At 40.7% G+C, this 18,828-nt stretch overlaps 1 protein-coding gene across 1 annotated transcript in view; it reads right to left on the bottom strand.

Moving 5' to 3' along the window:
- The window catches only part of SNTB1 (syntrophin beta 1), a 112,475-nt gene that overhangs the window by 46,955 nt on the left and 46,692 nt on the right, over positions 1–18,828 (bottom strand). The window contains exon 2 of the mRNA XM_086879599.1: positions 9,852–10,068. Coding sequence (XP_086735725.1) covers positions 9,852–10,068 — 217 coding nt within the window. The remainder of the gene's footprint in view (positions 1–9,851; positions 10,069–18,828) is intronic.

The raw sequence follows: 18,828 nt of genomic DNA, 5'->3' as shown, positions 1-18,828 counted from the left end.
TACTGAATATTGGTAATGCAGGAATATAGAGTTCAGCCTTCTTCACAGTGGATTCAGCACAAAATAATGGCAAAAGCACTGTTTCAAGGAGCAGTTGTGGTCAATTACTTGGAAAAAAACCCCACAAACAGCATTATCTCATAAGAGATGTCAGGAATTTGTTTTAACTTTAGAAGGTGCTGAAATATTAAGAACAGAAGATGTGATTGGTATATTCAATACACTGACCACGGCTCCCTGAAGCAGCTGTTTTCCCTGAAGCAAAGCCACAGCCAAACTCAAAGCAGCAGCAGCAAAGCAAACTTTCTGCATCTGGAACTGCATCTGGGCTTGGCAGAGCATATGACTGCAGCTGGTAATGGTGGTAAATGACCCCTTCAAATTGAGAAGAGAGTGGAGGGTCTCATGTTAATGTATAAGTAAGAGATGATGGGTTTGGAGAAGAATTAGATGTCTTCTGAGAAGGAACGCCACTGTTGCTGTTAGGAAGAGTTGTAGTAGGACCCAGGGGAAAGAAGCGCATGTGATCCACAAGCATGAGTGAAAACTGATATGGAAACAGGAAAAATCAGTAGGGCTGCTGGCAGATCAGCTCTCTCTTGTGGATGAATTGTCACAGAACAAAGTCTTGTTGGAAGAGAGAAGCGGCAGGTCCGCCTTATCCAGCAGGGTATGTCTCAATGTCTCATTATATTATAGATCTACTTTTTGGCTTCCATGATCAAGAATCCCAGGGATCACTGCTTACTCGCTAAGTGAAGCAAAACCAAAGCCAGACAATCATTATACAAAGCCACAAATTCCTTCTGGATCAGTTACTGGCCTCTGAGTGCTGTGGGGAGAGGCACCACCTCGCAGCCAGTCTCCCAGAGATACTGCCAGCTTCTCTGGGGACAGTGGGCAGGGGTCACCTCCTGACAATTTCACAACTAGCAGTAGACCCAACTTCCCACTGAACAGACACACAGCCTGATGGAAAAGCTGCATGTAAGTGATGAGAAGAAGTAGCAACTTCAGCAAAACTCTTACTGCAGTAACCATTTTCATTAGCAGAATCAAGGGAGAAAGCAAGCTAGAAGTGACCCGAGGGTATTAAAATAGCAAAGTATTCACACACAACCTAAGCACCAAGGATCAGCCTCAGCATCTACCAATGCAGAGCTGGGACACCTGTGAAGGCAGCCCACCAGGGCTCACACTGTGGATGTCATTTGCTGCCATACCCATGCCTACACGAGGTGCAGGAGGCAGCAGCTTTAAATACACCAGCTGCAAATCCTGCTCCTTAATTAATGGCAGATCAGGCCAGATCAGAGCTGTGAGACTGAAATCCAATTTGCAGGCAGGCTGGTAGGCAAAGGAAAGCTCAGCACTGAGCACAGGACAACAGCCAGGCAGGAAAAAGAGCCTTGAGGTTGTCACTCTCTCCAAGCCGTAATGCAAAGACTGCGGGGACTGGGAGCATAGCAGGAAACTGAACCCCCTGCACATCAACTTTCTTTCTTAGGGAGACTCAGGGGTCTTCAAACTGCTCTTCAACATTATTTACCAGCAGCCTGGATGTCAGCACTTACATACCTTTACCTACAGGTGGACATAAAAACACGATTAACTATTTGTTCTCCTCCTCCCTGCAGCACTCCCACTGCTCTCTCTTTTCCTTTATTCTGTGACTCATTTCTTGGAGCATTTATCTTTCTCCACCTCTCCAGAGCATTAGGGCTTTTTTCTTTTTTACAAAAGTGTTTGCTAAGTAAAGTCTTCTGCAGTCTTCACTCTCTGGGTTTGTTGCTCTGCCTTGCTGGTTGGATTCATCTTCAATCACTTTTTCTTAATTTGTGTTCCTCTCTTCCCTCCATGCATCTCTCAAGGCAGTTCCTTTTTTTTTTTTTGTTCCCCTTCACCTGATTCATTTACAGTTCCTTTGCTCTTATTTCCATTTCTCAGCTCAACACTCTACAGCTGAAGCTGATTGGAAAAATCAAAATTCTTTGACTTTTTTAAAACTGAAGCAATGGCTGAAAAAAAACCCAAAATGCAAGAAAAAACCCACCAGCATATGGGTTTTTTTCATTATTTAAATATTTTCACAGGAAAGAACAACTTTGGTTAAAAGTTTTTTAATCAAAAATCCAGCTGAAAGCATTGTTCCTGTTGTAGTTACTGTCACCTCCTCATCACCCACATCCTTCCTCACCACCCAACTCACAGTCACACGTTTTATTCCTATCAGGTCGTGTTCAGCCCAGCTCACACATAGACACACACACACATATACATAAAGTTTTATTTATAGTCACATATATACATGCATGCACACACAGACACTGCTTCTGAGTTACACACACAGGAGCTTTGCCCATTCCTATTTGATTTATGCTAGAGATGGGAAGGACACCAGGAGCTCACCTGTATGGCCCAGAAGGATGGGGAAGGGAGAAAGCCCCATGCCATTATCCCAGAAGATTCTTTTTTTTTTTTTTTCAAGAAAATGAGACATGCCTAGTCCCACATTCACCAGGACCTGCAGAGATTGAAGGTCAGTCATGACACGCTGTAACTATCCAGTTCTACACTGGTGTCTCAAACACGTTGCAGGAAAACTCAGGGGTTTCCACTGTGTCCCCAGATCCTGGCACATCTCCCAGTAATTCAGTTCTCAAACCACTGCCTATAAACTACAGCAGAGATTTTAGGACATTAGAAACCTATTCTAACATGATTTAACTGAACAAGAATTAAATCATGAAGGAAAAAAAAAAAAGTAATAAAGTTCACCCTAGTTTGGCAATTTGTCTCAAAAAAGACAAAAATACTCCTCTTTATGGGAAGGACAGTCCTACAGAAGTGTCTGATCTCAGTAGCTTTTCAGGAGAGATGAGAAGAAACTGAGGCCTACAAGAAAAATTGGTATGACCCAGACTGAAACTGTTTGGCTGGTGGGGAATTTCACAAATGATGGAAAACCACTATTCTGCATAATGAAAATCAAATTTAAAAATCACAATTTCTGCCTAGAGGTTTCAGAGCTCCAGCTCCTACAGGCTTGGAAAACCACCCCTTATGGAGATAAGATGACTACAGCTTGCAAAATGCACCAGCAATTGCAGAGCTGCCCAAAAAGCAGATGATGTAGATGACAGAGAGCTGTCAGACAACCAATTATAGAGCCATTAATTATTAAATCTATCAGTTAAAGAGTTATAAATTCTAGCAGTTAATGACTTGACCCAAAAATACTGTTATGAGAGAAAAAAAAGCAATGTTACAGGTCCCTCATCTGACAACCCTAGCCCTGATGCACTGACCCTGGCTACTGAGAATGCAATGCATTGAGGAGGAAGACGAGGCCTTCCCCATGACCCATCCCACAACTCCACTGCTGTTGCCCAAACCCCAACTTCTTCCCTCTCTTACCCTCAGAGTACTGAAGGGGATGCAGCCAATGCATTTTTAGCTAATTACCTAACTTCTCTCAGCTTGAAAGAAGCAACAATAGATAAACCTCAAGTGCTGCCTACTTTGTTCATCCCTTCCAGTAAAGAGCAGATTTTGTAATCAGATTAGCAGTTACAGCACAGGAACACAAGAGACATCCAACTTCACACAAAAGCTGGATTTGGATCCATTACAGTAAAATAGTTGGAAGCTAAGGTTAAAAACACATGTTCGTCACGACTTTAAATCTGCAGCCTTTTGTGCTGTAACACAAGCAAGGCAAGGCTGTAACAGACCAAGCACACTGTGATAGCACAACAGGGTGATTTAAGGATGAGGGGAGAGTCAACCAGATTTCACCCTCATTATTGTCACTTTTGTTCTTTCCTGGATTTGAATTACACTCTTTCAAGTTGCTTTACTTTAATGTTGGATTGTTGTTATAGTAATCTAAGGGGATAATAAACACAGCCCACCAGGAAAAAAAAAACAACAAATGCTAACAAAAATTCATGATATAAATCAGACTGACTTGAGCATGCTCAATGACTTCTTCAAAGGACTTCTTGATATTCATATAGTAAAACATGTCTGTACCAATAATGATAATTAACTGCTATGTGCCTTTCATCCACGGATCTCAAACTGTAGCTCACAACAACACTATGAAATAAGTATGGTCTCTGCATTTAATAAAGGTTCTACAGCCAGAGAAAAGCTCAATAACAACACAAGGAGCAAAGCACAAATTCCTTGAGGAGATGTGAAGGGCGACTTTTAGCTCCTATTCTATATCTTTATCTATGCTCTATCCCCCATGCAGATCTAAGTTCTTTGTCTTTGCCTATCTACAACATACAGCAACAGAAAAAAGGCCCAGGTTTCCTAAACCAGAGCTCAATCCAGGTAAATCTATTCTGTGTACTAGGGAAAAAGAATTTCCACCTCCCCAGGAAGGCCCACAGAGCTGTGCATGTCCACCCAGGTCTGACACAGCATGTCAGCAGTGCCAGCACAGGGCTGGGATGGGCTGTGACCTCCTTACTCCTTGGTGCAGGGCTCAGCCTTTACCCAGCCCCTAACCCCACCTCTGCTTGCTACTGCCTAAAATATTTGCCTCCTTGTCTCCTCAGTTCCCCTTAAGTTATATAAGCAGGAACTTGAAGAGGTACAGGAGCTCCTTGGTCTTTCATTCCCTTGTCTACTTCAAGTTGTCTTTTCGTTGAATTTTTACAATCTTCTGCTTACGTCTTACATTTGTTGTGAGCATTAATGACTCAAATTTTTTGATGCAAGGACTTGTTTCTACTATGTCATATCAAGTCTGTTTGAAACTCAGGTATTTTCTTAAAGAAGCTTCAACTTTTCTTTTCATGTCTTATTGTAACAAAAGTAAATACATGCAAATTCGCTAGAATTTGTTTTATATTTAAGATTTTGAGATGCCATTTTAGAATCACATTGTGCTATTTCCTGCTGCTTAAGTTACATACTTATAAACCAACTACAGTTCAAAATGTTAAATCTCACTGACACTATTACTTTCCATTACTGATATTGTCATTAAATAATGTAAGAAGAAATTATTATTTAAAAATGTGTGCAAAAGGAAGTTTGGGGAGCAATGGCTTTGCAATAGATCTTGTAAATACTTCGTTCAGTGAATCAGTATTTCCCAATGCAAAAAACAAAACAAAACAAAACAAAACAAAACAACAAACCCCCCAAAAAACCCCCACCTCAAAGTAATGAAGCTGCTTGAATCTATTGCTGTCTTTGGAGTAAATATGTCTCAGTCTGTCCTGTTTTTCCCTTGATGTCTTGGGATGCTCAGGTAATTCCCAGATGCAGCTCACTGTGCAGAGTCTGGAATGAGTGGATACCAGCCAGTTCCTCTGTCATCTCGCAGTGGGCTGACCCTGAGCCTGGCACCCACCAAAGTTACTCTATCACTCTCCTCCACTAGTGGACAGGGGACAGAAAATATGACAGATTCCTAAGCTGAGATCAGGACTGTTCCTGTTCCTAAGCTGACCAGGAGCACTCACTCACCAAATACCATCACAAACAAAACAGGCTCCAGCTTCGGGAAATTAACTCAATTTATTACTTACAGAATCAGAGTAGGATACTGAGAAGTAAAATAAATCTTAAAAAACCTTCTCCCCCAACCCTCTTCCTTCCCAGGCTCTACCTACTCCCTGCAGTGGCACAGGGAGACAGAGAGTGAGAGTTCACAGTTCATCACAGGCTGTTTCTGCTGCTGCTCAGGGAGAGGAATCTTTCCCTTGTTCCAGTGAGAGTTTCCTTCCACAGGGGACAGTTCTTCATTAAATTCTCCAGTGTGAGTCCATCCCATGGGCTGCAGATCTTCATGAACTGCTCCAGTGTGGCTCCCTTTCCACAGGGTGCAGTCCTTCAGGAACAGGCTGCTCCTGCATGGATCCCCCACGGAGTCACAAGTCCTGCCACCAAAACTGCTCCAGGGTGGACCTTTCTCTCCAAGGGTCCCTGCCAGGAACCTGCTTCAGCACAGATTTCCCACACAGTCACAGACTCTTTTAGGCATCCACCTGCTCTGGCATGGGCTCCTCCATAGGCAGCAAGAACATCCCTACATCCCTGTGATCCTCCATGGACTTCAGGGGCATCCCTACATCCCTGTGATCCTTCATAGGCTGCAGTGGCATCTCTGCATCCCTGTGATCCTTCATGGGCTGCAGGGGAATCTCTGCTACAGCACCTAGATCATCTCCTGCCCCTCCTTCCTCACTGACCTGGGAGTCTGCAGGGCTGTTCCTCTCACACATTCTCACTCCAGCCTTCTCTGGCCACAATTACATCTGCAAGGCAACTTTCTCATTTTCCTTTTTAAACATGTTATCACAGAGGTGTTATTGTGATTCCTGACTGGCTCAGCTTTGACCAGGGTCCATCTTGGAGCTGGCTGCTATTGGCACTGGAGGACACTGTAGGACATGGAGGAAGTTTCTGACACCTTCTCACAGAAGCCACCTCTGTAGCTCCCCTGCTACCAGAACCTGCCCATGCAAACCCACCACACACCTATAGAATGTACCTGCTCGATTTTATCTTCTGATTGTAATTCTCAGTCCAATCCTGAAATGGACAATGATACGAAAAGTTCACAGCTGGGAATCCATCTTAGTCCATTTTTCCTAGCTTCCAGACCAAAGCAAACCTCTCCCATCAGAGGGCCAAATCCTGCCAGTAAGTAACCCAGTCATTACGGCTGGACCCTGCTCAAGTTCCCTGTGAGGATCACACTGCTCTGGACTCCTGACACTGGAAGAACACAATGTGTGCACACCAAGTGCTGACAGCATCAGGCTCACATCTCCTCGGTTTGGCTGAAAGATGTGCAAGCAGAATTTTAGGGTTGCTTAAAAAGCAGATGAGAAAACCTTTCCCATCCACACAGCATTGTCTCATTTCTCCAGGGAATGTCTCCTGTGTTGTGTACAGAAGTACCTTTCCATTATGTTCCAATATTTTAAAATCACCAACAGAAAAATATTTACCTGAGAGACCTTTTTTTCTCCTGTTCCTTAATATCATCACCAGAAATTGATGAAAAGCTTTCTACACTGCAGCAAGATCTTCTGTTTATTGGCATTACTAACCATGATCATTTCTACATGTCCCTTCATTGGGAGGGGGTGCTCCTCTGTGAGGCCTGACATTAACATTTGTTGCTGCCACCAAAATGGTCACTTATCAGTAAAAACACAGGCAAACAACTGGTTTAAGTAGCAATTATTTTAACCAGTTTCTTCCACCCTAAAATATAACAAACCCTGCACCTAGAGAACAGAATAGATGCTCTGCATCTTTTCTTCTGTTGCCCTGTGTTTATTGTTAAAAAAAAATTCCTACACATTAATTTTGGAGTAGGTTTGTATTATAGATATTCTCCTTGGTATCTTACAGCTTTTCTTATCAGGTGACAGAAGAGACATCTCCTGATCTCCTCCAGAGTGAACCTGCAGGCAGATTAGGTGAAGAAGACATCTGAGAACTGCTGGCTCTAAAAGCATCAGACTTCACTTCTGCTCCAAAATAACAAGCTCACTGAGAGTAGACACAGACTTGAGAATCTCTGAACTGGGGTCAGTCTTCCATGAGAAGAAAAAATCCTATGCAGGGCTACCAGCTGTAATGGGAAAAATAATACTCCTCCATGCCCATTAAATCCACATTTCACTGCAGCTTTCTAGGAACTGGAGAAAAGTCAGTGCCAACAAGCAAGTATTTCCTTTTGGGTCCCTTAACATAGGTATCTTCTCATGCTGAACATCAGTTCAATCCTGGTCCCAGAAGGCTGCTGACATTATCCCCAGCTTGCACTGAAGAAATTACTGCACTGGAAAACTCAGGCTTTCCATGCTCACACTTGCTCTTAAATGAAAATTAGCTCAGTTATAGTCCAAAGGAGCCCTTTAATGGCCAGCATATGCTTTGGCATCCTGCCAGCAGAGCCCTCTTAAAGCCATCCAGCAAAGTGACACCATCAGTTACAAAATCTATGTGTGTCAGGTCACTGGATTATGAAACAGAAGTGTTCTAAGCATGTAAGGACATGGCTTAAGCTCTGCTGTGAACAAAGATAAAATTATTTTTCTGGAATCAGATTACTATCTTGGAAGGCGTTCCAGTAGGAAAGGGTCACTGCACTTAACAGCATTTACACTGGGAAATATGAGTTCAGAATTGTTAAAAACCAGTAAAGATGCTAATCCATAGGGTGCTTCTATGACACAGCAGCTAGCACGATGGCGAGGTACTGCATGCTTGGATGGAAAAATCCATCTTAGACTGCACTGTGCTGGACTACAGTAAAAATCAGAAGTCACTCTTTCCACAGGAAATGACAGCAACACAAAATGCAAACCATGATAACAAGCAATATGACTCTCCCACACATTACTTCCTAGTAACACTGAAGAACACACACATTTGTAGCATACTTCAAAAAAGTCAGCTCCATTGCAGAGGTATCATGAACAATGAGTGTGTATCCCTCTGAGCCAGTCCTGGCTCTCAAATCAGCTGAGGGCTAGGAGAGTGACAGAAGGTGAAAACTACAGTGAAGTCAAAAAGGAAAGGGGAAAAAAATATGAGAAAATAAAGTCAATGCAGGCAAAGTATCATTACATTTGACTGATTCAAAAAATGCCACCTGTATGAGTATTTTTAAAATACACTCCATGGCAGAGAGAAAGACAAACTCTCAGAGAAGTGATACAGCTGTCAAACCTTAAACCATGCAGACATATGCGGGAAAAAAAAGTGGCCAATATCAATAAACATCTTGATCTAAACTGAGAAGGACTGCTAGAGTTATTTCTGGTTTACAGTTACATTTCTGTAGCAGTCAGTTACCCTGACTGTGGTGGCAACCACCGTGTGAGATGAAGAGCCAAGGCAAAGTAAAGCCATACTAAACAATAAAGCATGAAGGAGGAAAATTAAAAAGGTCAGACCAATATAAAAAAGGAAATATGCAAAACTACACAGATAAATGCAAACTAATAAACTAATAAAGTTTCTGCATTGCAGTGCAAGAGATTACAGAGAAATCCATCCTTCCCAAGCCACTTTCTGCTTTCTCCACTTCTCCTTATCCTTCTCGGCAAAGGAAAATGCAACTTTTGTTTATGTCTATTCGTAAATGCTGAGAATCAAAGGCATTACACACAGCTTCTGAGCACTGCAGAAAAACGAAAAGGCCATTATGTGGATGGAGAATCAGTCTGTATCAGTCACTTGACTGTTCCCTTTTTTTATTAGCAGCTGTTAGAGAAGGGATCAGGGAGTGTGCTGGTGCAGTGCAGCTGTTCCACATATGTTATAAATAAGGGCTGGTAGAACCTCATCCTATTTTTAACATCAGGAAAAAAAACAAGTCACAAAAACTCCCCATTAATGCCTTCTAAGCGGAACTTTTCTCTTCTTCTTGACTTTAATGTCCAGAACTCAATACTCAAACCAGATCATTCTTAAAATAATATTCATTAAAAAAGGGAAAGAAAATGCAATTTAGTGGAATCAGATTTAGCCAGCCTGGAGGATGTAACCAATTAGTGTGTGCAGTGTCTTTTCCTTCAAAAGCAGACACTTAATCAGGATGGAAACAACCCCCTGAGATTCTGTTTCCAACAAAAGTGCAGGATTCCTGCATCCAAGTTTCTCTAGCATAACCCAAAAGCTGAGCCATACCTCACGTGGCTCAGACAGCAGCACCCACCCATCCCAAAGCAGCGATCACTTCTCTTGCAGGGCTGCTGCCTGTGGCCAGAGCCCCGCTCCTGCTCACCAGCTCCAGCACGGACAACATCAACAACCACTCGACGTGGAAGTGAAATCCCAAGGCCAGGCAAATCCCCATTCACCTGTTCTCGGGGTCTGACACCGTCATGTTGCGGGTCACGTAGCACATCTTGAGGGGAATTGTCTTCCTGTCTCTGTGGATGGAGAGCGAAAGCTGCGACATCGGGTCAGCAGAGGCACAGCCCAGGCGTGGAGATTCGGGGGGAGGCGTCTCCCACCCGATCTCTGACACGGGGGAGCCTTTCTTCACATAGGGGGTTGCTTCTCTCATGTATTTCACTATGGAAGAGAGAAAAAGAGATAGAAAACAATAAATAGATGAATATTCAGGAGTTGCATACCCATGTAAGCTCTCGGGACTGGTGTTAACCCTCAGTGCTGTCCATTATTTCTGCTCACCAAGCATCCCAGCATGGGATGCTGTGCAAATACAGCAGATGGAGATGTGCCTGCTGCCACTACTCAGTATGAATAAAAGGAGGGAAAATAACAGAGTAGGCAAAATAAGAATATACAGCCATACAATGAAAGGGATGGAACCATCCCACCTTTCTGTGACAGTGGGTAAGCAGTCATGCAACAATTGCTTCATGCAGAAGCCGTGAGCTGTCTGAGGTACAGGGATGTTTTAAAAGAAGACATTCAACCAAGTGACAGTAAACCTATTATTACCCTATCTAAAATGTTCCAGCAATACTTCCATGATTCCAACTCATATCTTTCTTCTAGTTCACACTTGTCAGCGTCCCACCACTAATCTCAACAACTATTTCTGCTTGCTGGGAAGCAGTTTTAGCTAATCTACTTGTACATATACATATGGAATAAACAAAAAACAATTCACTTCTTAGCCTTCTCTTGGGAAAATAAAATGGAGTTTGAGCCTTTTGTGTCAGATTAGATCTCAGTCTCTTCCGGGCTTTTTTCCAGAATGGATAAGAAAAATGAATGTAGGATTCTGAAATTATCTTACTGTATTAAAACCGAACACCTCTTTTACATGTACAATTCACATTCCTCTCTTTATGCAGGCAAATAGTGCAACATTTTTCTCTTGTCTTTTAATTCTTTGGTAGTTTAAGCTCACTTTTGCTTTTGCTATTCATGTGCTTCACAAATCTGCCAGTCACAATCTCCTTCCCCTTCACAAAGCTGATGGAGCTCAGACAAGACCAGTGTCCCACTTAAGTGCCCTGGTCAAGCCAATATTCCCCCTGCACTCAGCTGTGGTGCATCACTGGCTGCTGCCCCTTGATTGTACCCAGAACTCAAACAGCAGTGACAGGACCTGAAAGGACCTGGGCATTGTGAATTTATTTGGAGAATTTATTAAAATGCTGTGAGAGACCATTTCAAGGAAATGGCGCAGATCGTCGTGTCAGCTCAGCTGAAGAAACTGGGAATGACTAAATAACAAAAGGGCGGGTAAATTATAAAAGGGCATTGTGGTGAAGGATCTTAAATTAGGGAAAGCCAATTGAAGTTTTTGAGTTCAAAATGAAAGCAAGAGAAGTATTCAGAAGAGTGGAGAAGAACAACAGTGTTCCTGTCAAAACCACGGGTTATGTGATCAGCTTCAGCAGCACTATTTTCAAGGCACTTCATAAAAATATTACCAAGAGAGAAACCAGTACAAATCTGGAGTCCAGGCTCTGTGAGCACTGATTGCTACTTTTTCTCTAAAACACCTTAGTGCCCATCTTGACATTGCTCATTTTATACTTTTTAAAAAAAAATCCATTAACTTTAATCACAAAGACTTCTGTGTTTAGGTATATTATGGGATATTCCTTTTTGGGAAAGACCATTTTTGATTTATCAGAAAGGCTGATATGTCCACTCAACACTGATGTTTTCATTTCCTTGTCCAATCCTATTCTGAGTTATTTTCTTAAATTAATTTGTTCCCTTCTCAGGAATGAGTTGGCACAGAGTTCTGCCAGGCTTCCAGAAACTATTTCAGGCAAAACAAGGTGAGATTGATTTTTTAAAAACTTTTTTAGATATCTACCTAAAGTCCACTATCTAAAAACCTGTGTCACCTAACTCCCAAACCAGTGCTCATTCTTGGGTACTCCACAAATTACATGATTTTCAAAGGTGCTGAAAATAAGCAGCTGTTGCCAGTGTCATAGAGATAGCGGTTTCAGCAGTTGCCATCTCAATTTGGATGTACTCATAACCTTAGGGAAGCCAAGGAACAGAACTGTTACAGATGTGGTGAATCTATTCCTGTTAACACTGAATGAACACCACTTTGTCATTAATTTACATGGCAGAACAGTTGAAGCTGTGAAAACCAGGTTCAACTTCAAACAAAATTTTGTTACCTTCAAAATTAGAGATTAATGATTGATCTGTTGAAAAAGTAATCCAGTCAGTTTTTGAACTCTGGTGCAGTGACATGCCAGCAAATGTGATTCCAAATAAAGATCCAGTTCTCAACAGTGTAGCTATTTCATCTGTGCTATTTTTGTCTTTTTTCAGTTGCAGCTATATCCATTCAACCTTAGCATATTTTAATTAAGAAAAGAAGAGAGGGGCAAGGGGAGGAAGGAAGCTGAAGTAGAAAAATTGGCTGAAAACCTAAGCAGGTTTCACAAAATGTGAATTTAATTCCCCAGAGATGGGACAGAAGAAAAGAGGCAGCCCTTCCATGAGCCAAAAGCCAAGTTTCCATGCGATGTACCGGTGAATTCATGGCAGACAGCTGCAGTGTTTCACAAAATCCCATGAAAAAGGAAGGAGGAGTAGGGGGAGAGCAGAAACACAATCCTCTTTCCAGAAACTGAGTCTTAAACACAGCAAAAGCCAGGAACACTACCTTGAGGAAGCACATCCTATGAAATTCCTTCCAACTCCTGAACTCACAGACATCTATCTAGTTGCTGCTACATCTCAACAGAAAATGGTTGCTCAGCCCCGGGGATATGAATAAAGAGCGATTAATGCACTGATAAACTGCTAACACCATCTTCATATGAAATCCCACAGTAGAATGAAAAAATGAAGTAAACATGCTTTCTCTTAAAAAAAAAACCACAAAAACCCAACAATTTTCTAGCTTTTGCTAATAACATCCCACTTCCTAGTAAACACAAGCACAGCTCTCTGGATTCATGGTTGAATTCTGCTGGGTTTTACAGCCCAGACTTTATCGCTGTTGCATATTCAGGTGTGTTTCATATTTTAAAAGTCCCCAAATGGACACATATAAAAGCACAAATATAATATGGGAGTGGAACAGGTGTAAGAACTTGATTCATTTATGTATTTTTTTTGTTATTATTTAAACTTCAGAGCCATTGCTTTCCATTTCCTTCCTCAACATCTGTAATTACATGTCCATAACCAAAGCCCAGTTTACGAATTTAGCTGAAATCAGGCACACACTGTTCAGATGACTCATAAGTTTTATCAGCAATTATTTCCTATTTACCTCTAAATTCTGGGTGCAAATACTGCACCAAAAAATTGCTGGTTTATAACAATGCACCAGCAACCCTAGTACATACAGAGAAATTTAGGATGACCCCAAATGTTTACATTTTGCAGCCTGTTCACTAAGCAGTTCTTAATCCACATAGCAGAAAATAAGTTGATACCAGTATCTATTATATGTATACATTATATGTGTCATATTCCTATTTCACACTGCACGATCTGAGAATCATGGATACAGCAAAGTTAAACGGAAGTTATACAATACACTTCATCATCAAGTTTTAAAAACAGCAAAAAAGATGATACAGTCTATTGGACATTAAAGTAATAATGTGGATAATATTCTGCTTTCAGAGCATTACACTCAAGAGCTGGATTTCCTTTTTGACACAGTAGCACAAATTCAGGTACCAACTGAAAAAGAAAGCAATTATCAAAAACACTGGTTTTATATATTGCCAAGGAAACTACCTATTGAATTAAAACCTCAAAACATTTAATGAAAATAAATAAAGCATGCCGTTGTATAACAACTCTGAATTATGAATAACTATTTTATAGGCATGTATACACATATATATACCTTCAGAATATATACCTATGTCTAACATCTACGCAAATATTGAATATATATTTATATTAAAATGCAACAATCTTTATAACCACCTGAACACTGCAATCACAGAAAACAACATTCAGGGACTCAAAAAAAATTCTAATAGTTTCATTATTATAACTCAATTTACTTATAAATTTAGTCAGGAATTGTCTAAACTCATTTGTTTGTTGCTATAGCTTAACTTCAGAGATCCTTATATCCAGTACTAATTAATGATCCATACCCTTTTGCTGCACCAATAATAAGAAACTGCGGTCAAGCAATTAAAATTCCAATCTCCGGAGCGTCCCTCCCCACAAAGAGAAGAGGAAGGGAAGTGGCAATCAAATGAATTAATCCACTGATGCACATTGAAATATTTTGGATTTATTTTTTGATCTGCAAGACAGGCAATGTAGCTTCCAAAAAAGCACTTCATTTATAAGCACTTCTGCCAAGTCCCAAGACTCCACAATTAATCCTTTGTTTCTGTTCACAGATGACTTTTTTAGAGGGGGAAGGAGCAGGCTTTTAATGAGAGAAATACTACAGACCAACTTGGTCAGGTTCTTGGCCAGACGCCTTTCTGAGGAACTGGGACTCTTCTGACACATTCAAACTGTTTCCTAGGAGGGAAGACAAAGACCACTAAGGGGAAGCCAGCAAGGGGAGGAAAGATCTTTTGTTACTACAGGAACGAGAACAGGATGTGTAGGTTTACAGTACGGAAGTAAAAGGAACAACATACCTGAATCTGCTTGAAGACACTTGATCAAGGAATTCCCCTTTGCAGGAGAAAAGCACTGAGTGTCCTCTACCATAATACCACAATTTGCCTGCTTGGCTTTATGTGAGAGATCAAATTTCCTCTAAACTCAAGCCAAGTGCATGCCTTACAGTCAAGCACTGTATAAAAATGAGATGAGCTGCTGGTGCCATCATCAAAACTAAGACCCAAAGGAAAGAATTTATGAGTCAGACCATCTATGAAGACGTGTCACATGATCCTTTCAGCAGCTTTAATGTGGGCATAAACCAAAAAAACAGTCAACGATCCTGCTTGTCTGTTTCCACTACATTTCCTACAGAAACATCTGCTACTACTTTCGGACAAGTATTATCTGTTAACATCATCTGCCTTCCCCCTTGCTGAAATGGATCTGAAATAGTAAACCTCTTGATCTGCCAAAAGCATCATATTTCCACCTCTGGGAGATGATAAAACTTAGTTAAAATGAACACCTTGTGATAATAAAAATCCCCTTTATGCTTTGGCCATTTCTCACACTGTAGTAAGACTATGCTCAGTTTCCCATTTTCTGCTGTTTTTAAAGTAATTCCACTGAATTACTTTTATTTCAGTGTACTGTCTATTCATCTCTGAGAGAGACAGGCTTGGATTTAAATCACAAGGGGCTGTTTTTAAATCCTTTTTAAAATACACTGCAGTTATTATACTTTTTATATGGAATACAAGGATGAATCTTTCAAAAGAATAACTTCAGAAAGATCTAGAAGAGAAACACATCTTTAAGATAAAGTTTACCTGAAAAAAGCATCTTAGCAATTGGTCCCAAAAGGTGGCTAGTAAGCAATCATGCTTCAAGTTTGAGTTTCCAGTAGGGACAAATAGGCTGGATTAAAAAAATTAACAACTGCATTTTAAAAATATAAAGATTACTTCATAGTATCCTTTTAAATTTGCAGCTGCTTTTATAGGAAAGGTAAAGCTATGTTAAGGAGGGCTGTAAGCACCATCACACATTTGCATTCAACAAATGAAGGCAGTACCTTCAAAGTATCTTGCAATAAGCAATTTAATGTTGTTAAGAGAACTTCTTTGTCAACAAGGCAAGAAGACTTGCAGTCCTGGCCCCATCAAACACGAGAAAATGGGACTAAATAGGTTAGTCTCAGGAAGCCATGCAAGGTTTGTGAGGTTTCAAGTTTGTGAAACCTCATTGTTTTGATACCTTGAATAGGTCACAGTGATTAGCCACACTGTGTTATCTACATAGGCTTCAAAAAACATACCTCACCACCAAAAATGTCTTAGAAGTTAAGAAATGGCAGGGGAAAGCTTGTAGAAGTCTTGGCTGGAGCAGTGGGCAGCCCCTGTGGAGGCTTCCTCCTTCCCATCTGCACCAGGGGCCTCCACTCTGATTCCAGCTCTTGTGAAATTCACACATCCAATGGAGATTACACTCATGGCCCATCCCATGCTTCTGTATAACACCAAAAATTCTTCTGTTACTTATCCTCAGTTTCTTTTCCTGAGACTTTGCCTGTGATGTGGGCTGATTCAGCCACTGATTCCCTAGGCTGATGTTTCCTCTTTAGCAAACACTTCAACTGTTTCTGAGTTTCCTCAGCAAAAATGTTTTCTACAGAGGAAAAGCTTTATATGTCTTCTTGTCATATGCAGCATATCAATTTTGTCAACTGTAAACCCTGTAAATATTAATTCATTTTCATTCCTCCACAGAGCTGTGGTTCTGTACTGCACACAGAGCAGCATGAAGCACACAGCTCAGACCCCACCAGCCTGTACCAGACAGCCTGAAATCTTCACCTCCAGTCAGCACTGCCCACCCACTTCTCTCTGAGATCACTTGGAGCTGGTCACTGCTAACCTTCCCCCTTCAGCTCCTTTGTGAGATGCATTTCCATGGCCTAATAATAAAGTTCAAGTTTAAAGTTAACAGCAGCCATGCTAAAGGAAGCAGGAGAAATTTCAGTGCTGGGGTGAGAGTCTTCTGTGTTTCTGTTCAAAACAGATTAACAGAGGGTAATCAGACAAACTTTGTCACACAGAATCACAATGGAACTGGAGGCTGGAATATGTGACACCAGTACTTAAGCTGATGAAGTGATTAAAAACAGTCACAGGTTGTCAGTAACCTGGTACACAAAAATTTCAAACTGGTAAAGTAGTAATAATAATAATAATAATAATAATAATAATAATAATAATAATAATAAACTAAAGGCAGACTGTTTCCATTGGGTGTTTCTCAATACTTTCCATTACTCATACCTACTATGCTGAATTTGCTACAGTCTCCTTCAAGTAATTTAGTTTATTTTAAATTTCAAAGTTTCTGTTTCAATCAATTGGATGTATTCAGTTCAGTTTTGATATGTCACTAACAATAATTGCATGAATTCAAGGTCCCATAAGCTATTAATCTATATTTCAAAAACTTTACCTACTGCAGCAAAATAAATGCATGCATATTTCTCTCTTCATAATCTGAAAAACAAATTTTAGCTTGTAAATCCCAGAAGTACAATATTTGGTTAAAAAGAAGATGCTTATAGCTTGATCTAGGGGACACTGATGCTATCTTGAAGAGCTTGTACTCCAAAGAAACAGGACCCAGTGGAGAACATGGAGCAGCTACATTGCACAAGTGCCTCTTATCAAATAACTACAAATTGAAAAAACTACTGCCAAAACCTGAAGGCTGTAGCTGTCTAACCTACTACATTTTTTAAGTAAAATGTGACACAGCTCATTTGCTACATTGTTATGTGACACTGAACTCTGCAATTAGAACTACGCAGATCTTTCATAATGGAAGTAGAAAATATCTGAAACCGGCAATTTGGGAGCTGAACATGGAAATTAGCAGTCACATTTTGAGAAAAAGCATTGTGGGACCTGTGAGTCACTGATAACCAAACTGGAGCTCCTGCTTGTCCCCCAAGGTAGAATGTTTCCTAAATTTAAAAAAAAAAAAAAAAAAAGTGGTTTAGTCAAATGGTATTAGGAGTAGGTACTCCTGCCCTAAAGTACAACAGAAAAATGTAACTCCATGTAAAGCAGAGAAATGGAGCAAAATACATTTCTTCAATGGAACTGCAGCACTCAGATTTCAAAGGGCCTTCTCCTACCGCAAATTGACACTATGTTTTAAAATCTTTTAAATCTCAGGAATAAGTTGATTCAGAATTTCTTGTGTGCTTCTCATGCTTGTTTCTCTGCCAGTATTTATAGATCCCTCTCCCATCACCCACACACTCAGATGGAATTCAAGGTGTCTGGCATTGCCAGCATGCTATAATTTTTCTATTTACATGAGTAATCTCAAGTGTCAGAACAAATATTTCAACTGCTAGTGATCATGTGAAAAATACATAAGGGTATTACAGTTTTAGAGGATGCTGTTATTTCAGCAGGCACACAAATCATTAAATAGTACAGGGTAGACTGAAAATGGCACTCACTGAGAGGGAAATTATTATGCTGTGTATGATTGTACCTGTTTTACAGATGGCTAAACTGACACAGGCAAGTTAAACTGCCTTCCTCAAAGTCATGCAGTAAGTCACTGACAGATCTCTCAGCATTACACTCAATTTCTACCTATGTTACTTTTCCTGTTTAAACAACTCAAAAAGGTCCTAGTGCCAGAGAAAACTGGATTCACAGTGTCTATTGTTTTCTCCCTATGAGAAGACCTTTGAAGACCTTGCAAGATCTCCAGGATTTATTTTGAAGAGCAGAGTTGAAATCTCTGAAAGTTTCAGTTCACCCTTTTCATTCTTCACTGGACAACACCAAGAGCTTTGAAAATGAACAAACTCAGGGCACACATTCAGCTAAGAACTTGCTGTAACTCCTGTGGCTGGGCTGTGCATGAAAAGGCACCAAAAAAGTCCTTGTTTTGGGGAATCCTTTAGCTTGCAACCTTACCAATGGCCACATCCAGAGTCCTCAGGTAAGAGAGATTAATGAATACTTATCCACATGGAGAAGGGAGGAAGGGAGGGAGAATACAAACACTAAGTTCAATGGCAAACACAAATCCTAAACTGATTAGGGAAACTGGGATGGATGTTTCTGACATGGGCATAATGTAGTAACTGTTTTCACACAGATCAAGAGCACCTTTGCCTGGTTCTGAAGTCCAAGCACAGCCTCACTCTGCCTCCACTCTACCTAAAGTCATTTGCAAGATTAACCAAGCAGACCTGGAAGTAGATTTGGCTGT

This window comes from Cyanistes caeruleus, chromosome 1 (genome assembly GCF_971803275.1).
Source record: "Cyanistes caeruleus chromosome 1, bCyaCae1.hap1.1, whole genome shotgun sequence".
NCBI lineage: Eukaryota > Metazoa > Chordata > Aves > Passeriformes > Paridae > Cyanistes > Cyanistes caeruleus.
Note: the sequence above shows the minus strand (reverse complement) of the source record. Positions and strands in the feature narration are given on the sequence as shown.